General features: G+C 43.6%; 1 protein-coding gene across 1 annotated transcript in view; it reads right to left on the bottom strand.

Moving 5' to 3' along the window:
* The window catches only part of GASK1B (golgi associated kinase 1B), a 60062-nt gene extending 45346 nt beyond the window's left edge, over positions 1–14716 (bottom strand). Inside the window, exon 1 of the mRNA XM_075860300.1 lies at positions 13698–14716. Within this exon, the coding sequence (XP_075716415.1) occupies positions 13698–14595 (898 nt within the window). The 5' untranslated portion in view covers positions 14596–14716. The remainder of the gene's footprint in view (positions 1–13697) is intronic.
* Between the last annotated feature and the right edge of the window lie 734 nt (positions 14717–15450).

The raw sequence follows: 15450 nt of genomic DNA, 5'->3' as shown, positions 1-15450 counted from the left end.
TCGCACTACAGTTGTTGACGAAATGAAGAAAGTAATAAAACTACCTCCTTCATTTATGTTTCGAAACATTAAAACCAAGTGTAATAACGAGGCCGTATGCGCAAAAAAAACGCAGCCACGCACCAAACACTGATGCCACACGGAACTGCAACACGCGCAAAACAAAGTGTTTTTTGCGCGCAGAAAATGCACACGTTCATGTGAATCTCGCATAAGGCAGTTGGGTCAGGAGCCAGGCTGTGTATAACAGCCTTGATCCTGCCGCTGATCGCGTGGGGACACTGGCAGTACCCATGAGATCAGAGCAATGGATATATCCATCGCTATGCAGGAACTATACCGTGTTCCAGATTATTATGCACATTGGATTTAAGTGTCATAAACATTTAATTATTCGCTTTTCAATTAAAATCATGGATGGTATTGTGTCTTAGGGCTCTTTGGATCATTGTAATCAATCTTATACACCTGTCATAATTAGTTTGCCAGATGTGCCCAATCAAAGGAAAACTACTTAAGAAGGACGTTCCACATTATTAAGCAGGCCACAGGTTTCAAGCAATATGGGAAAGAAAAAGGATCTCTCTGCTGCTGAAAAGCGTGAAATAGTGCAATACCTTGGACAAGGTATGAAAACATTGGATAGTTCAAGAAAACTTAAGCGTGATCATCGTAGTGTGAAAAGATTTGTGGCTGATTCAGAGCACAGACGGGTTCGTTCAGATAAAGGTATAATGAGGAAGGTTTCTGCCAGACAAATTAATAGGATTAGGAGAGCAGCTGCTAAAATACCATTGCAAAGCAGCAAACAGGTATTTGAAGCCGTTGGTGCCTCTGGAGTCCCACGAACCTCAAGGTGTAGGATCCTCCAGAGGTTTGCAAGTGTGCATAAAGCTATTATTCGGCCACCCCTAAACAATGCTCACAAGCAGAAATGGTTGCAGTGGGCTCAGAAATACATGAAGACTAATTTTCAAACCGTGTTGTTTACTGTTGAGTGCCGTGCAACCCTGGATGGTCCAGATGGATGCAGTAGTGGATGGTTGGTGAATGGCCACCTTGTCCCAACAAGGCTGCGACATCAGCAAGGAGGTGGCAGAGTCATGTTTTGGACTGGAATCATGGGGAGAGAGCTGGTAGGCCCCTTTAGGGTCCCTGACGGTGTGAAAATGACATCTGCAAAGTAAGTAGAGTTTATGACTGACCACTTTCTTCCTTGGTACAAAAAGAAGAACTGTGCCTTCCGTAGCAAAATTATCTTCATGCATGACAATGCACCATCTCATGCTGCAAAGAATACCTCTGTGTCATTGGCTGCTATGGGCATAAAAGGAGAGAAACTCATGGTGTGGCCCCCATCTTCCCCTGACCTCAACCCTATTGAGAACCTTTGGAGCATCCTCAAGCAAAATATCTATGAGGGTGGGAGGCAGTTCACATCAAAACAGAAGCTCTGGGAGGCTATTTTGACATCCTGCAAAGATATTCAAGCAGAAACTGTCCAAATACTCACAAATTCAATGGATGCAAGAATTGTGAAGGTGATATCAAAGAAGGGGTCCTATGTTAACATGTAACTTGGCCTGTTACGTTTTTTTTGATTGAAAGAGCTTTTGATTTCTTTAAATATGACCTCCTGATGCTGCAAATTCAACAAATTACCATTTTAGTTCTCTTTACAACCTTTAAAATGTTTTGATCTCTGTTGTGCATAATAATTTGAAACAGTGCATTTTAAGTTTTTTACTTCTAAAAAAAAATCTGTTATCATTAGGAGATTTGTTCAATTTAATTTGCATTAATCTCCAACGGTTGATGGCTTGAAGATTATACTGACTGTCATTTGCATCGACTATTTAGAAAAATCAGCAAAAAATAACATTTGCATAATAATTTGGAGCGCGGTGTATATCCTGATAATTTTGATCAGTCTGCATTTAAAAGCACATTGACAAAAGGAACATATTGACAATAAAACCTCTCCTACCTGAAGCTGCAATAAATAATATAACACTGGAGTTGTAATTAAAGAGGAGCAGGCTGCTTTCCTGACATGTCTATTTTAGTAAAAACTTTTTATTCCCCATGAAATAACAATTCTGGATCATCTTTTCTTAGTAATGTTCATCTCTTATTCCTTTTACAAATTTATGAGTAAATTGACAACTGGGTATTACCAGTTGGGGATGTGTCCCTACACAGTCTGACATTTTACAGTCAGCGCAGACAGAGTGAGACTGTAGAGACACGCCCCTTTGACAAGGAGAATGGTAACATCCAGTTGTCAATTTATTCATAAATTTCTAGGAGGAATAACAGAGGAAAGGCAAAATGCAGAGGTCTATGAAAAGATGCTCAGAATTTTTCTTTTATGGAAATACATCTTTCACTAAAACAGACAAGAGAGGTGACAGGTTCTCATTTGTATTTTTTGTAATAATTATTATCATTATTATTAACCGCTTCCCGACCACTCACTGTAAATTCACATCAGCGCTTGCTGGGCTCTGTGCAGCGCCGACTTGAATTCACGTTGTGTGTTAACAGCGAGATCGGGTATCTCAGAATAGCGTTGACACCCGGATCACGCTGTTAACACCGGTCTACTGTCCAGGAGACATGATCGGAACCTAATTGGTTTAGGTCCCAATAATGTGATCGCAGGGAAAGTTTTTCGTAGCACCAAACTGGAAAGTTTGTTGCTACAACATACTTTCCCAGGGACCAATTGCGTGTGCTGCCGTTGGTTGTCATGGCAAAACCGGAGACAATACAACAGCTTCCGGGTCTGCCATGCACGGAAGCCTATAAGGACCAGCCTGAGGTTGGTCCTCATAGGCTTCCTGCCAGTGTGACTCTCAGTGTCACACTGACCGTTTATAATATGTTACACTACCTAGGTAGTGTAATGTATTACAGCAGCTATCAGTGATGCAGGTCTTCAAGTGAAACAAGTAAAAAGTAAAAAAAAAAAAAGGGAATAAAAATGTTTTATAAAAGTGTAAAAACAAGTTATGTTACAAAAGCAAAACATTTTTTTTTCCTAGAAAAAGTATTTTATTATAGTAAAAAAATGAAAACATTACGCGTTCGTAATGATCCAAACTATAAAACCATAATATTATTTTCCCCGCACGGTGAACACCGCAAAAATAAGTAAAAAACGATGGCAGAATCTGATGTGTTTGGTCACCACCCCTCCCAAAATATAGAATACAAAGTGATCAAAAAGTCGCATGTACCTCAAAATAGTACCAATAAAGTAAACTACAACCCGTACCGCAAAAGACAAGCCCTTACACAACTTTTTTGACTGAAAAATAAAAAAGTTATGGCTCTCAGAATATGGTGACACAAAAAATTAATTTTATAGAAAAGGGATTTTATTGCGCAAACGCTACAAAACATAAAAAAAGATATACATATGGTATTGCCGTAATCGTATCGACCAACAGAATAAAGTAAAATGTCATTTATAGCGCACGGTGAACACTGTAAAAAAAAAAAAGGACAAAAAACATTTTCAGAATTTATTTTTTGTCACGTTGCTTGCCAAAAAAATGTAACAAAGAGTGATCAAAAAATTGCATGTAACCTAAAATAGTACCAATGAAAACTACAGATTCTCCCGCAAAAAATAAGCCCTCACACAGCTCCGGTGGAGAAAAAATAAAAAAGTTCTGTCTCTCAGAATATAGCGACAGAAATTGTGCAGAGCGTTCCAAAAGCGGATAAGATTGGGCATCATTTATCAGTGCGACACCGGCCACATATCTATTAATTATTATTTATTTACCAGATTATTATACCCTCTTATTATGCCCGGATGTACTCCGCACAGCTTACATACGCCCCCACATTATAAACTGAAATACCAGTAAAACTCCAAACAAAACTACTACCAAGCAAATTCTGGACGCCGAAAGCCAAATGGCGCTCCCTCCCTTCTGAGCCCTACAACGTGCCAAAACATCAGTTTACACCCACATATATGACATTTTATACCCGGGAGAAACCGCTCAACATTGTATGCGGTATTTGTCTTCAGTGGCACAAACTGGGCACAACATATTGTGCACTAAAATGGCATACCAGTGGAAAATTTAAATTTTCACTTTGTACCATCCGCTGCGCATTCATCCCTTCGCACGCCACGACTTAATAGCAAGTCGAGGTGCGGGGGGTTATATATGGAGCGGGCTCATGCACTGAGCCCGCTCCATATGCTGCAGGTGTCAGCTGTGTATTACAGCTGACACCCAGGACTAACAGACAGGAACAGCGATCACGCTGTTACAGGATCCTGTAAAATTACATTATACTGCAATACATTAGTATTGCAGTGTATTGTAGCGGCAATCTAATGGTTTAAGTCCTGTAGGGGGACTAATAAAAAAAAGAGAATAAAGTTATTATTAGTGAAAAAAATATATAATATATTTAAAGTAAAAAAAAAAAACCCTTTCCCATTTTTTCTCTAAAGTAATGTAAAAGATAAAAAAAATAAACAAAATTGGTATCACTGCATCCGTAAAAGTCCAAACTCTTACAATATACCATTATTTAACTCGCATGGTGAAAGCAGTAAAAAATAAAAAAAATGTAAATGTCAAAATCGCTGTTTTTTGGACATCTTAGCTTTTTTAAAAAAATTAATAAAAAGTGATCAAAAAGTTGTATGTACCAAAAAATTGTACCAATAAAAACTACAGCTTGGCTCGCAAAAAATAAGCCCTCACACCGGTCAATCGACCAAAAAATAAAAAAAGTTATGGCCCTCGGATTGAGGTGAAACAAAACTTTTTTTTTTTAACAAATAGTTTTTACTTTGTAAAAGTAGTAAAATATAAAAAAAAACTGTATCAATTTGGTATAACCTTAATCGTATTAAGTCTCAAAAAATTTAAGTTGACGTTTTTACTGCACGGTGAAAGCGTAAAAACGAAAACTAAAAAACAATGAAGGAATCACAGCTTTTTTCCACTTTCAGCCTGAAAATTTTAAATGGTGTCACTAGAAACTACAACTCCTCCGGCAAAAAAAAAGCACTCACATCACTCTATTGATGGAAAAAGAAAATACTTTATGGCTCTTGGAAAGCGGGGAGAAAAAAACGAAAATTAAAAAGCAAAAAATGGATCAGTCCTGAAAGGGTTAATTAATTTCTAATGAAAAAAACATTTATGACCACGTGGGGTATAGCCGTACTCGGGAGAAATCGCTTTACAATTGTTGGGGTGCTTTTTCTCTTTTATCCTTTGTGAAAATGAAAAAAATGCAACAATTTTAGTGGAAAAAATATTGATATTAATTTTCACTGCCTAAGGCCCCATGCACACGACCGTAAAAACTCCCGTAATAACTGTAATGACGGGGTAGGGAGACAGACAGGTGAGCCCTAATCTACCCGCCACTCAGTCCCTGCCTACTTGCAACGGCCCGTCCTAGGCGACGGCGTACAACTGGGCGACAGTCCCTACGCTCAATAAGTGAACGACAGATAAACAGACAAGGGTACACAGAAGTTAGGGAAATGGGGCAGTTGCCCACGGCAGCACCGTGAGCAACGAGAGTAGTGAACGAGCCGAGTCAAGCCAGGAGTGTACGAGGTACCAAACGCAGAGCAGGAGAAATGTCAGTAAAGCCAGGGTCAAAATGAAGCAGAGGACAAAATGTTCAAGCAGCAGAGCCAGGACACAGACAGAATCACAGGCAAAGGAGGAGCAGGAAATGCAGGTATAAATAGACAGAGGGCGGGAGCTAGTTCCGTCTGTCCGTCTGGCCAGGCTGTGATAGGCTCTCCCCCTCCTCAGCCTCCCAGCCTGACTGGTAGAAGATCGTGTCACTCTCTCAGACTTAGGAGCAGGTGGAGACTGATTACCCAAGGGTGTCGACACAGAAGCTGTGTCTGGCAGATCCTTTACAGTACCCCCCCTTTTAAGAGGGGCCACTGGACCCTTTCTAGGTGGACCTGGCTTATTGGGGAAGCGAAGATGGAACCTCCAGAGCAATACCCCAACGTGAACATCCCGGGCGGGTACCCAAGTCCTCTCCTCAGGCCTGTATCCTCTCCAATGGACCAGGTACTGGAGGGAGCCTTGGACCATCCTGCTGTCCACAATCTTGGCCACCTCGAATTCTACCCCTTCAGGGGTGAGAACAGGGACCGGAGGTTTCCTCGAGGGAGCCAAGGACGGGGAGCAGCGTTTAAAGAGGGAGGCATGAAACACGTTGTGTACTCGAAAAGACAGGGGTAACTCCAGTCGGAAGGAGACAGGGTTAAGGACTTCAATGACCTTGTACGGCCCTATATATCGGGGAGCAAATTTTTTGGACGGGACTTTAAGGCGCAATTTTTAGAAGATAGCCACACTAGATCCCCGACCACAAACAAGGGGTTAGCAGAACGTCTTCTATCTGCCTGAGTCTTTTGTATGCTCTGGGATGCCTCTAGGGTCTTCTGAACCTGGGCCCAGACTGTGCACAGTTCCTGATGAACGACATCTACCTCGGGATTGTTGGAACTACCAGGTGAAACGGAGGAGAACCGTGGATTAAACCCAAAATTACAAAAAAAGGGGGAGACCCCTGACGAGTTACTGACCCGGTTATTAAGGGAAAATTCGGCGAGGGGAATGAAGGAGACCCAATCATATTGACAGTCAGAGATAAAACACCTTAAATATTGTTCTAGAGACTGATTAGTCCTCTCAGTTTGGCCATTAGTTTCAGGATTGAAGGCCGAGGAGGACAGATCAATCTCCAACTTTTTACAGAAGGCTCTCCAAAACAATGAAACAAATTGTACCCCTCTGTCAGAAACAATATTGACAGGAACCTCATGGAGACGCAGGATGTGTTTGACAAACAAGGTAGCTAACGTCTTAGCATTGGGTAGTTTCTTGAGGGGCACAAAGTGGCACATCTTACTGAAACAGTCTACTACAACCCACACCACCGACTTGCCTTGAGATGGAGGCAAATCGGTGATAAAATCCATGGAGATATGGGTTCAAGGTCTCTGGGGAATGGGCAAAGAACATAGTAAGCCCGCTGGTCGGGACCTGGGAGTCTTGGACCTAGCACAAATTTCACAAGCGGCGACGTAGGCCTTAACGTCTTTAAGCAACTCAGGCCACCAATATTTTCTGGCAATGAGATGCTTGGTACCCAGGATGCCTGGATGGCCAGATAGTGCAGAGTCATGATTTTCCCTGAGTACCCTTAGCCGGAATTGCAGGGGATCAAACAGCTTGTTCTCAGGAAGGTTCCCGGGAGCTGAAACTTGATCAGCCGCAATTTCGGAGACCAAGTCAGAATCAACAGAGGAAATGATTATACCTGGAGGCAAAACACAAGCAGGATCTTCCTCCGAAGGAGGGCTGGCCATGAAGCTACGTGACAGTGCATCAGCCTTAATATTTTTAGACCCAGCCCTATAGGTGACCAAAAAGTTGAATCTAGTAAAAAATAACGCCGATCGAGCTTGTCTCCGGTTTAGCCTCCGGGCAGATTCTAGGAAAACCAGATTCTTGTGGTCGGTAAGGACCGTTACCTGGTGCCTAGCCCCATCCAGGAAGTGGCGCCACTCTTCAAATGCCCATTTAATGGCTAAGAGTTCGCGGTTGCCAATATCATAGTTACTCTCAGTGGGCGAGAACTTCCTGGAGAAGTAGGCACAGGGACGGAGATGGGTGAGGGACCTGGTACCCTGGGACAAGACAGCACCCGCTCCCACCTCGGAGGCGTCAACCTCCACGATGAATGGCTCCATTTGGTTAGGCTGAATCAGCACAGGGACCGAGATAAAGCACTTCTTAAGGACCTCAAAAGCCTGGACCGCCTCTGGAGGCCAGTGGAGGAGATCAGCACCTTTGCGAGTAAGATCCGTAAGAGGCTTTGCAATGACCGAGAAGTTAGCAATAAATCTCCTGTAATAATTAGCGAACCCCAGGAAGCACTGTAACACCTTCAGGGAGGCAGGTTGGACCCATTCAGCCACAGCCTGCACCTTGGCGGGGTCCATGCGGAATTCATGAGGAGTGAGGATTTGACCCAAAAATGGTATCTCCTGCACCCCAAACACACATTTTTCGGTTTTAGCAAACCGTTTGTTTTCCCGAAGGGCCTGGAGCACCTTCCTGACATGCTCAATGTGGGAGGACCAGTCCTTGGAAAGCACAAGTATGTCATCAAGGTACACTACAAGAAATACCCCCAGGTAGTCTCTTAAAATCTCATTTATGAAATTCTGGAAGACCGCGGGAGCATTACACAACCCAAAGGGCATGACGAGGTATTCAAAATGACCTTCGGACATGTTAAACGCAGTCTTCCACTCATCCCCCTCTTTGATGCGGATAAGGTTATAAGCCCCCCGTAGATCAAACTTAGAGAACCAATGGGCCCCGTGAACCTAATTGAAGAGATCAGGAATCAAAGGGAGGGGATACTAGTTCCTTACAGTGCCCTTATTCAAGTTTCGGTAGTCAATGCACGGCCTAAGACCACCATCCTTCTTCCCTACGAAGAAGAAGCCAAGACCTACCGGAGAAGTAGAGGGGCGAATGTAACCCTTGGCCAGGCACTCCTGGATATACTCTCTCATGGCTTCACATTCGGGACAAGAGAGATTAAATATCCTACCCTTAGGGAGCTTAGCTCCTGGTACCAAATCGATTGCGCAATCGTATTCTCTATGAGGAGGTAACACTTCGGAGGCCTTTTTAGAAAAAACATCAGCGAAGTCCTGAACAAACTCAGGTAGAGTGTTCACCTCCTCAGGGAGAGAAATAGAATTAACAGAAAAACATGACGCCATGCATTCATTACCCCATTTGGTAAGATCCCCAATATTCCAGTTAAACGTGGGATTATGCATCTGCAACCAGGGAAGGCCTAAAACCAAATCGGACAATAATCCCTGCATCACCAGTACCGAGCACTGCTCCAAATGCATGGAGCCAACAACGAGTTCAAAAACAGGGGTATGCTGCGTAAAATAACCATTAGCAAGAGGAGTGGCGTCGATACCCACTACCGGGACAGGTTTAGGCAAATCAATCAATGGCATAGCTAGAGACATAGCAAATTCCGCAGATATAATATTAGCAGAAGATCCTGAATCCACGAAGGCACTGCCGGCAGCAGACCTACCACCAAAAGAGACCTGAAAGGGAAGCAAGATTTTATTAGGTTTCATATTTACGGGAAATACCTGTGCGCCCAAGTGACCTCCCCGATGATCACTTAGGCGCGGAAGTTCTTCCGGCTGCTTATTCTTACGCCTAGGACAGTTGTTCACTTGATGCTTGTCATCCCCACAGTAGAAGCAGAGACCATTCTTCCTGCAGAACTCTCTACGTTGTTGGGGAGACACGGAGGCCCCGAGTTGCATAGGTTCATCCGAGTCTTCCGTGGAAGAACGAAGCAACGGAACCTCGGGAGCCATCATGGGGGAGTCAGAGGAGAAGGCACAAAAACGTTCATGTCGTCGTTCCCTGAGACGTTGGTCAAGACGTACCGCTAAAGCCATAACCTGATCTAGGGAGTCAGAAGAGTGATAGCTAACTAACAGGTCTTTCAGGGCGTTCAACAGACCCAATCTAAACTGGCACCTTAAGGCAGGGTAATTCCACGAGAAGCTACACACCACTTCCTCAACAGGTCTCTTACCCTGACGTAAGGTCACCAGCTGACTCTCGGCAAAGGCAGTCTTATCAGTCTCGTCATATATGAGCCCGAGAGCAGAAAAAAAAAGATCAACAGAGGAAAGTTCAGGGGCGTCAGGAGCCAAGGAGAAGGCCCATTCTTGGGGCCCGTCCTGGAGCCGGGACATAATTATACCCACTCGCTGGCTCTCAGAACCTGAGGAGTGGGGCCTTAAGCGGAAATAGAGCCTACAACTCTCCCGAAAGGAGAAAAAAGTCTTCCGGTCCCTTGACAACCGGTCAGGCAACTTGAGGTGGGGTTCAAGAGGTGAGGTGGGGGGCACTACAAGGGTAGCATCATGCTGGTTGCCCCTCTGAGCCAGGGCTTGGACCTGTAGGGAGAGGCCCTGCATTTGCTGAGCCAGGGTCTCAAGGGGGTCCATAGTAGTGTCAGGGACCAGGGTAGAAAAGGTATATGGGCCTGTGATTATGTAATGACGGGGTAGGGAGACAGACAGGTGAGCCCTAATCTACCCGCCACTCAGTCCCTGCCTACTTGCAACGGCCCGTCCTAGGCGACGGCGTACAACTGGGCAACGGTCCCTACGCTCAATAAGTGCACGACAGACAAACAGACAAGGGTACACAGAAGTTAGGGAAATGGGGCAGTTGCCCACGGCAGCACCGTGAGCAACGAGAGTAGTGAACGAGCCGAGTCAAACCAGGAGTGTACGAGGTACCAAACGCAGATCAGGAGAATTGTCAGTAAAGCCAGGGTCGAAATGAAGCAGAGGACAAAATGTTCAAGCAGCAGCAGAGCCAGGATACAGACAGAATCACAGGCAAAGGAGGAGCAGGAAATGCAGGTATAAATAGACAGAGGGCGGGAGCTAGCTCCTTCTGGCCAGGCTGTGAAAGGCTCTCCCACTCCTCAGCCTCCCAGCCTGACTGGTAGAAGATCGTGTCACTCTCTCAGACTTAGGAGCAGGTGGAGACTGATTACCCACGGGTGTCGACACAGAAGCTGTGTCTGGCAGATCCTTTACAATTACGGGCCGTAATTACGGCCCGTAATTAAGGGGCCCATAGACTTCTATTGGCCACGGGTACCTCCCCGTATGCTTACGGGAAGGTGCCCGTGCCATTGAAAAAGATAGAACATGTCCTATTTCAGGCCGTAATTACGGAACGGGCAGCCCATAGAAGTCTATGGGGCTCCCGTAATTACGGGTGACTACGTGTGTGCACCCGTAATTACGGGAGCGTTGCTAGGCGACGTCAGTAAATAGTCACTGTCCAGGGTGCTGAAAGAGTTAAACGATCGGCAGTAACTGTTTCAGCACCCTGGACAGTGGCTACCGATCACATTATAGATAAAGCTGTAAAAAAAAAAAAAGACGTTCATACTTACCCAGAACTCCCTGCTTCTTCCTCCAGCCCGGCCTCCTGGGATGACGTTACAGCCCATGTGACCGCTGCAGCCAATCACTGGCTGCAGCAGTCACATGGACTGCTGCTGCGCCTGGATGTTGAAAGAGGAACGCGTCACCAAGTCAACGGCCGGGTAAGTATGAATTTCTTTTACTTTTATTACGGAAAGGGCTGTCTCTTCTCTCTATCCTGCACTGATAGAGAGAAGGGCAGCCGATTAGTGCAGTGCAATTTTGCAGCCAAAAACGAGCCCGTAAATACAGGTGGAATACGGGTGACACCGGACCCGCATTTATGGGCACGGGTCCGTAAATACTGGAGCAATATGGGTCGAATACGTGTGACCAAGGACCTGTATTTACGCCAGTATTTACGGGTGGACAAAAATACGGTCGTGTGCATGAGGCCTAATTCTAATAAATTCTGCAAAAGACCTGTGGGGTCTAAATGCTTTGGTAAACTATACCCCTAGAAAGATTCCTTAAGGGGTGTAGTTTACGAAATGGGGTCTGTTTTGGGGCGTTTCCACTAGTTTGGTACCTCAGGGACTTTGCAAATGCGACATGGCACCCGAAAACTTTTCCAGATAAAATCGAGCTCCAAAAGCCAAATAGCTCTGCTTCCCTCCTGAGCTCCGCCGTTGGTCCAAAAAGCAGTTTATTACCACATATGGCATATTGCCGTAATCAGGAGAAATTGCTTTACACATTTTGGGGTTCTTTTTCTCCTTTATTCATTGGAAAAATTAAACATTTCTATGTTTTTTCAGAAAAAAAGTCGATTTTCATTTTCACAGCCTAATTCCACTAAATTCAGCAAAAAACCTGGGGCGGTCAAAATGCTAACTATACCCCTAGAAAAATTCCTTGAGGGGTGTAGTTTCCAAAATGGGGTCACTTTTGGGGGGTTTCCACTGTTTTGGTCCCTCCAGGGCAACATGGCACTGAGAACCAATCCAGCAAAATCTGCGCTCCAAAAATCCAAATGGCGCTCCTTCCCTTCTGAGCCCTGCCGTCGGTCCAAACAGCAGTTTATTACCACATAGGGGGATATTACCATAGTCGAGAGAAATAGCTTTACAAGTTTTGGCGTGCTTTTTATTCTTTATTCCTTGTAAAAATTTAAAATTTCTAGTTTTTTTCAGAAAAAAGTAGATTTTCATTTTCAGAGACTAACTCCAATAAATATAGCAAAAGACCTGTGGGGTTAAGATGATAACTATACCCCTAGATAAATTCCTTGAGATGTATAGTTTCCAAAACAGTGTCACTTTTGGGGAGTTTCCACTGTTTTGGCACCACAAGACCTCTTTAAACCTGACATGGTGCCTAAAATATATTCTAAAAAATGGAGGCACCAAAACCCTCTATGTGCACCTTTGCTTCTGAGGCCTGTGTTTCAGTCCATTAGAGCACTAGGGCCACATGTCGGATATTTCTCAAAACTGCAGAATCTGGGCAATAAATATTGAGTTGTGTTTCTCTGGTAAAACTTTCTGTGTTACAGAATATTTTTATATTACAAATGAATTTTTAAAAAAAATATAAAATTTGTAAATTTCCCCTTTAGTTTGCTTTTATTCCTATGAAACGCCTAAAGGGTTAAGAATCTTTCTGAATGCTGTTTTGAGTACTATCAGGGTGCATTTTTTTAAATGGGGTGATTTATGGCCCTCAAAGCCACTTCAGAACTGAACTGGTCCTTGAAAAATAGCCTTTTGAAATTTTCTTGAAAATGTGAGAAATTGCTGCTAAAGTTCTAAGCCTTGTAACGTCGTAGAAAAATAAAAGGACATTAAAAAAATGATGCAAATATAAAGTAGACATATGGGAAATGTTAACTAGTAACTATTTTATGTAGTATTACTATCTGTTTTACAAGCAGATACATTTACATTTTGAAAAATGCAAATTTTTGCAAATTTTCTCTACAGTTTGGTGTTTTTCACAAATAAATATTGAATTCATCGACTAAATTTTTTCACTAACAAAGTACAATATGTCACGAGAAAACAATCTCAGAATCGCTTGGATGGGTAAAAGCATTCCAAAGTTATTACCACATAAAGCGACACGTCAGATATGAAAAAATGGGGTTGGTCCAGAAGGCCAAAATGAGCTCAGTCCAGAAAGGGTTCATTTATTTTTTGTTACTGTAGTTTCATGTTTGTATACATTCTTCCTGGAATCGTTTCCTATGGGAAAGAATAGATGCACATTGACTTGGCATGACATTACATACACTCTGACATAGTTCTGCAAAGGGATGGTCTTCTTCTATCATCCTTTGCCAACATATCAGATTTGCAGTTTAGATCTTTAGGAAAGCTGCTGTAATGATGGCCATATCTTATATCATCCAACTTTCCCATAAGCAGATATAGTCAGGAAACAGAATAAAATGTTTAACCATTTGGCAGGAGCGGGCTACATTATATTTCCTGGCAATGTCTTTTATATTTTTGTCAGGCTATTCTGAATGCACATCAGCACTAGGCAAAGTTGATTCTTATAACACAATGCACAGAATGATCTAAATGTAGATTTGACAGGTGGATGTAATACATTAATTCAGGAAACCAGATCCACACTACAATAGAACAATCCATCCTCTTACCTTGGGCGAACTCAAACTTTCTGCTCACAGATGGCAGAGTCCGGTTAAGCCCCAGTATCCGATCCAAGTGGAAAGCAAACACTTCACTCATGTCCAAGGGTCTTCTAACAAGACCACAAATTCCCTGGCACGCTGAGGATGGCACGGATGGAGCAAGGCTTTTCTTGGACGGGGTTTCATAGATGAGATATGCCAGGTTTGAAGGCAACTGTGTTATTTTCTGTATCCTTGAGTCAGCTAAGAACCTCATTGCCCTGATGTCTTCAGCACTAAACCAAGGAGGGGTGCGGTCACTGTAAATCCTAATGTTACTCTGCTGACTGTCCCCCCTTGCATCCCTCAATATGATTGTCCCAGTGTCCCCAAACTTGTCAGTGGGGGTTCCTTTGTGTATATACATTTCATTAAGTCTGTCCTCCAGTCTACCAGTGTCCTGCTGCATGCTATATCCAAACCCATGTTGTCCAACTACTCCAAATTTCCTCCTCTTCTTTGGTCTCACTGTCCCCCTGATGTTGGCTGGTTTTCTCCTCTTAGACCTCAAGGTAATATATACAACATTTGGCTGGATTGTTGTAGAACTGTTTATAATGCCTCCTAGTGGCTGGGAATTTTCAACGTAAAAAGTATTTTGCTCCAAAAAGTTCCTCTGCTGCTCAGAAACTCCATCTGCAGTCTTCTGATCTGTCCTCCTAGGATCTTTATGCTGAGGGAAAAAATTACCAGCCTGGGTCACTACAAAAATCCCATAGAGTAGACAAGCAGTGCAGACCAGCAGAAGATTCCTCCTGCTCTTGGGACGTCTCCCACCCCAAGTCCTAAAGATCCAGGAGAAAAATAATAGTGTAAATGAGCCCCTGAGTGTTCCTGGGCGAGTAGAGGTCATCTCTCCAGGCATCCTACATAGTGGCAGCTGATAAAAAGCTGGGATCTCCTGCTGGGATCTTGCATGCTGCTTAGAAATGCTATATGAAGCCGTGGAAGGAGCCTGTGCTGAGCCTGGGAACAGGAATGTGACTGTGACCCTCCACCGCACAGAGCTTTCTATCAACCACCACCACTAGGGAAGGGAATGAATGGAGACAACTGTGTAAACACCCAGAGGAGGAGATCTCCAGTGCAAATGTCAGGGGCTGCCTGCCTAGCAATTGTTACTGGGAGCTCTTCTGTCATGCCAGCAAATGTCTCTGTGCATTAAGAGTTAATTCCTCAGCTCATGATGACTATCTTTATATAAAACTAGGCTGCTGACAGTAACTCTATTATATAATAGCGCAGGAATTCCAGGGAGAAATAGAAACATACTTAGAATTAAATGGAAACAATGTCTGAAGACTCCAACGCCCTTATTTTCCAGTAATCCTCCTATAATAATGACAAATCACAGAGATCAGGTCATTTGTGGTCCATGAAGTTCTTCATTGGTTGGTCCTGCAATGGTCTTTTTAGGGAGTTCTGCCTGAAACTTACTGGCTTGTAAAGAGCAATTGTCTGTAATATGTCATGTAGAAATCTTCTATGCTGTTTTGTAGCCAGCAGCTGAGCAATCATCTGTTCTCTGACCTTCCTCTGTCTCTGGGTGTTCTCTTCCTACTTGTAGTAGCGGAGCTGGGGACTGCTTACAATAAAGAAATGGAAGGAGATAAAGCTTCTATGTATCTGTCTCCTGTATTGTAGAAGTGAGTGATGTAAAGTGGTTTTGTCTGCTTATATCTCTCTAAACAGAAGTAAGGGAAAGATTTGCTCTTCCTCC

This window comes from Rhinoderma darwinii, chromosome 1 (genome assembly GCF_050947455.1).
Source record: "Rhinoderma darwinii isolate aRhiDar2 chromosome 1, aRhiDar2.hap1, whole genome shotgun sequence".
NCBI lineage: Eukaryota > Metazoa > Chordata > Amphibia > Anura > Rhinodermatidae > Rhinoderma > Rhinoderma darwinii.
The sequence above is the reverse complement of the archived record's forward strand: the minus strand, read 5'-3'. Positions and strand labels throughout refer to the sequence as shown.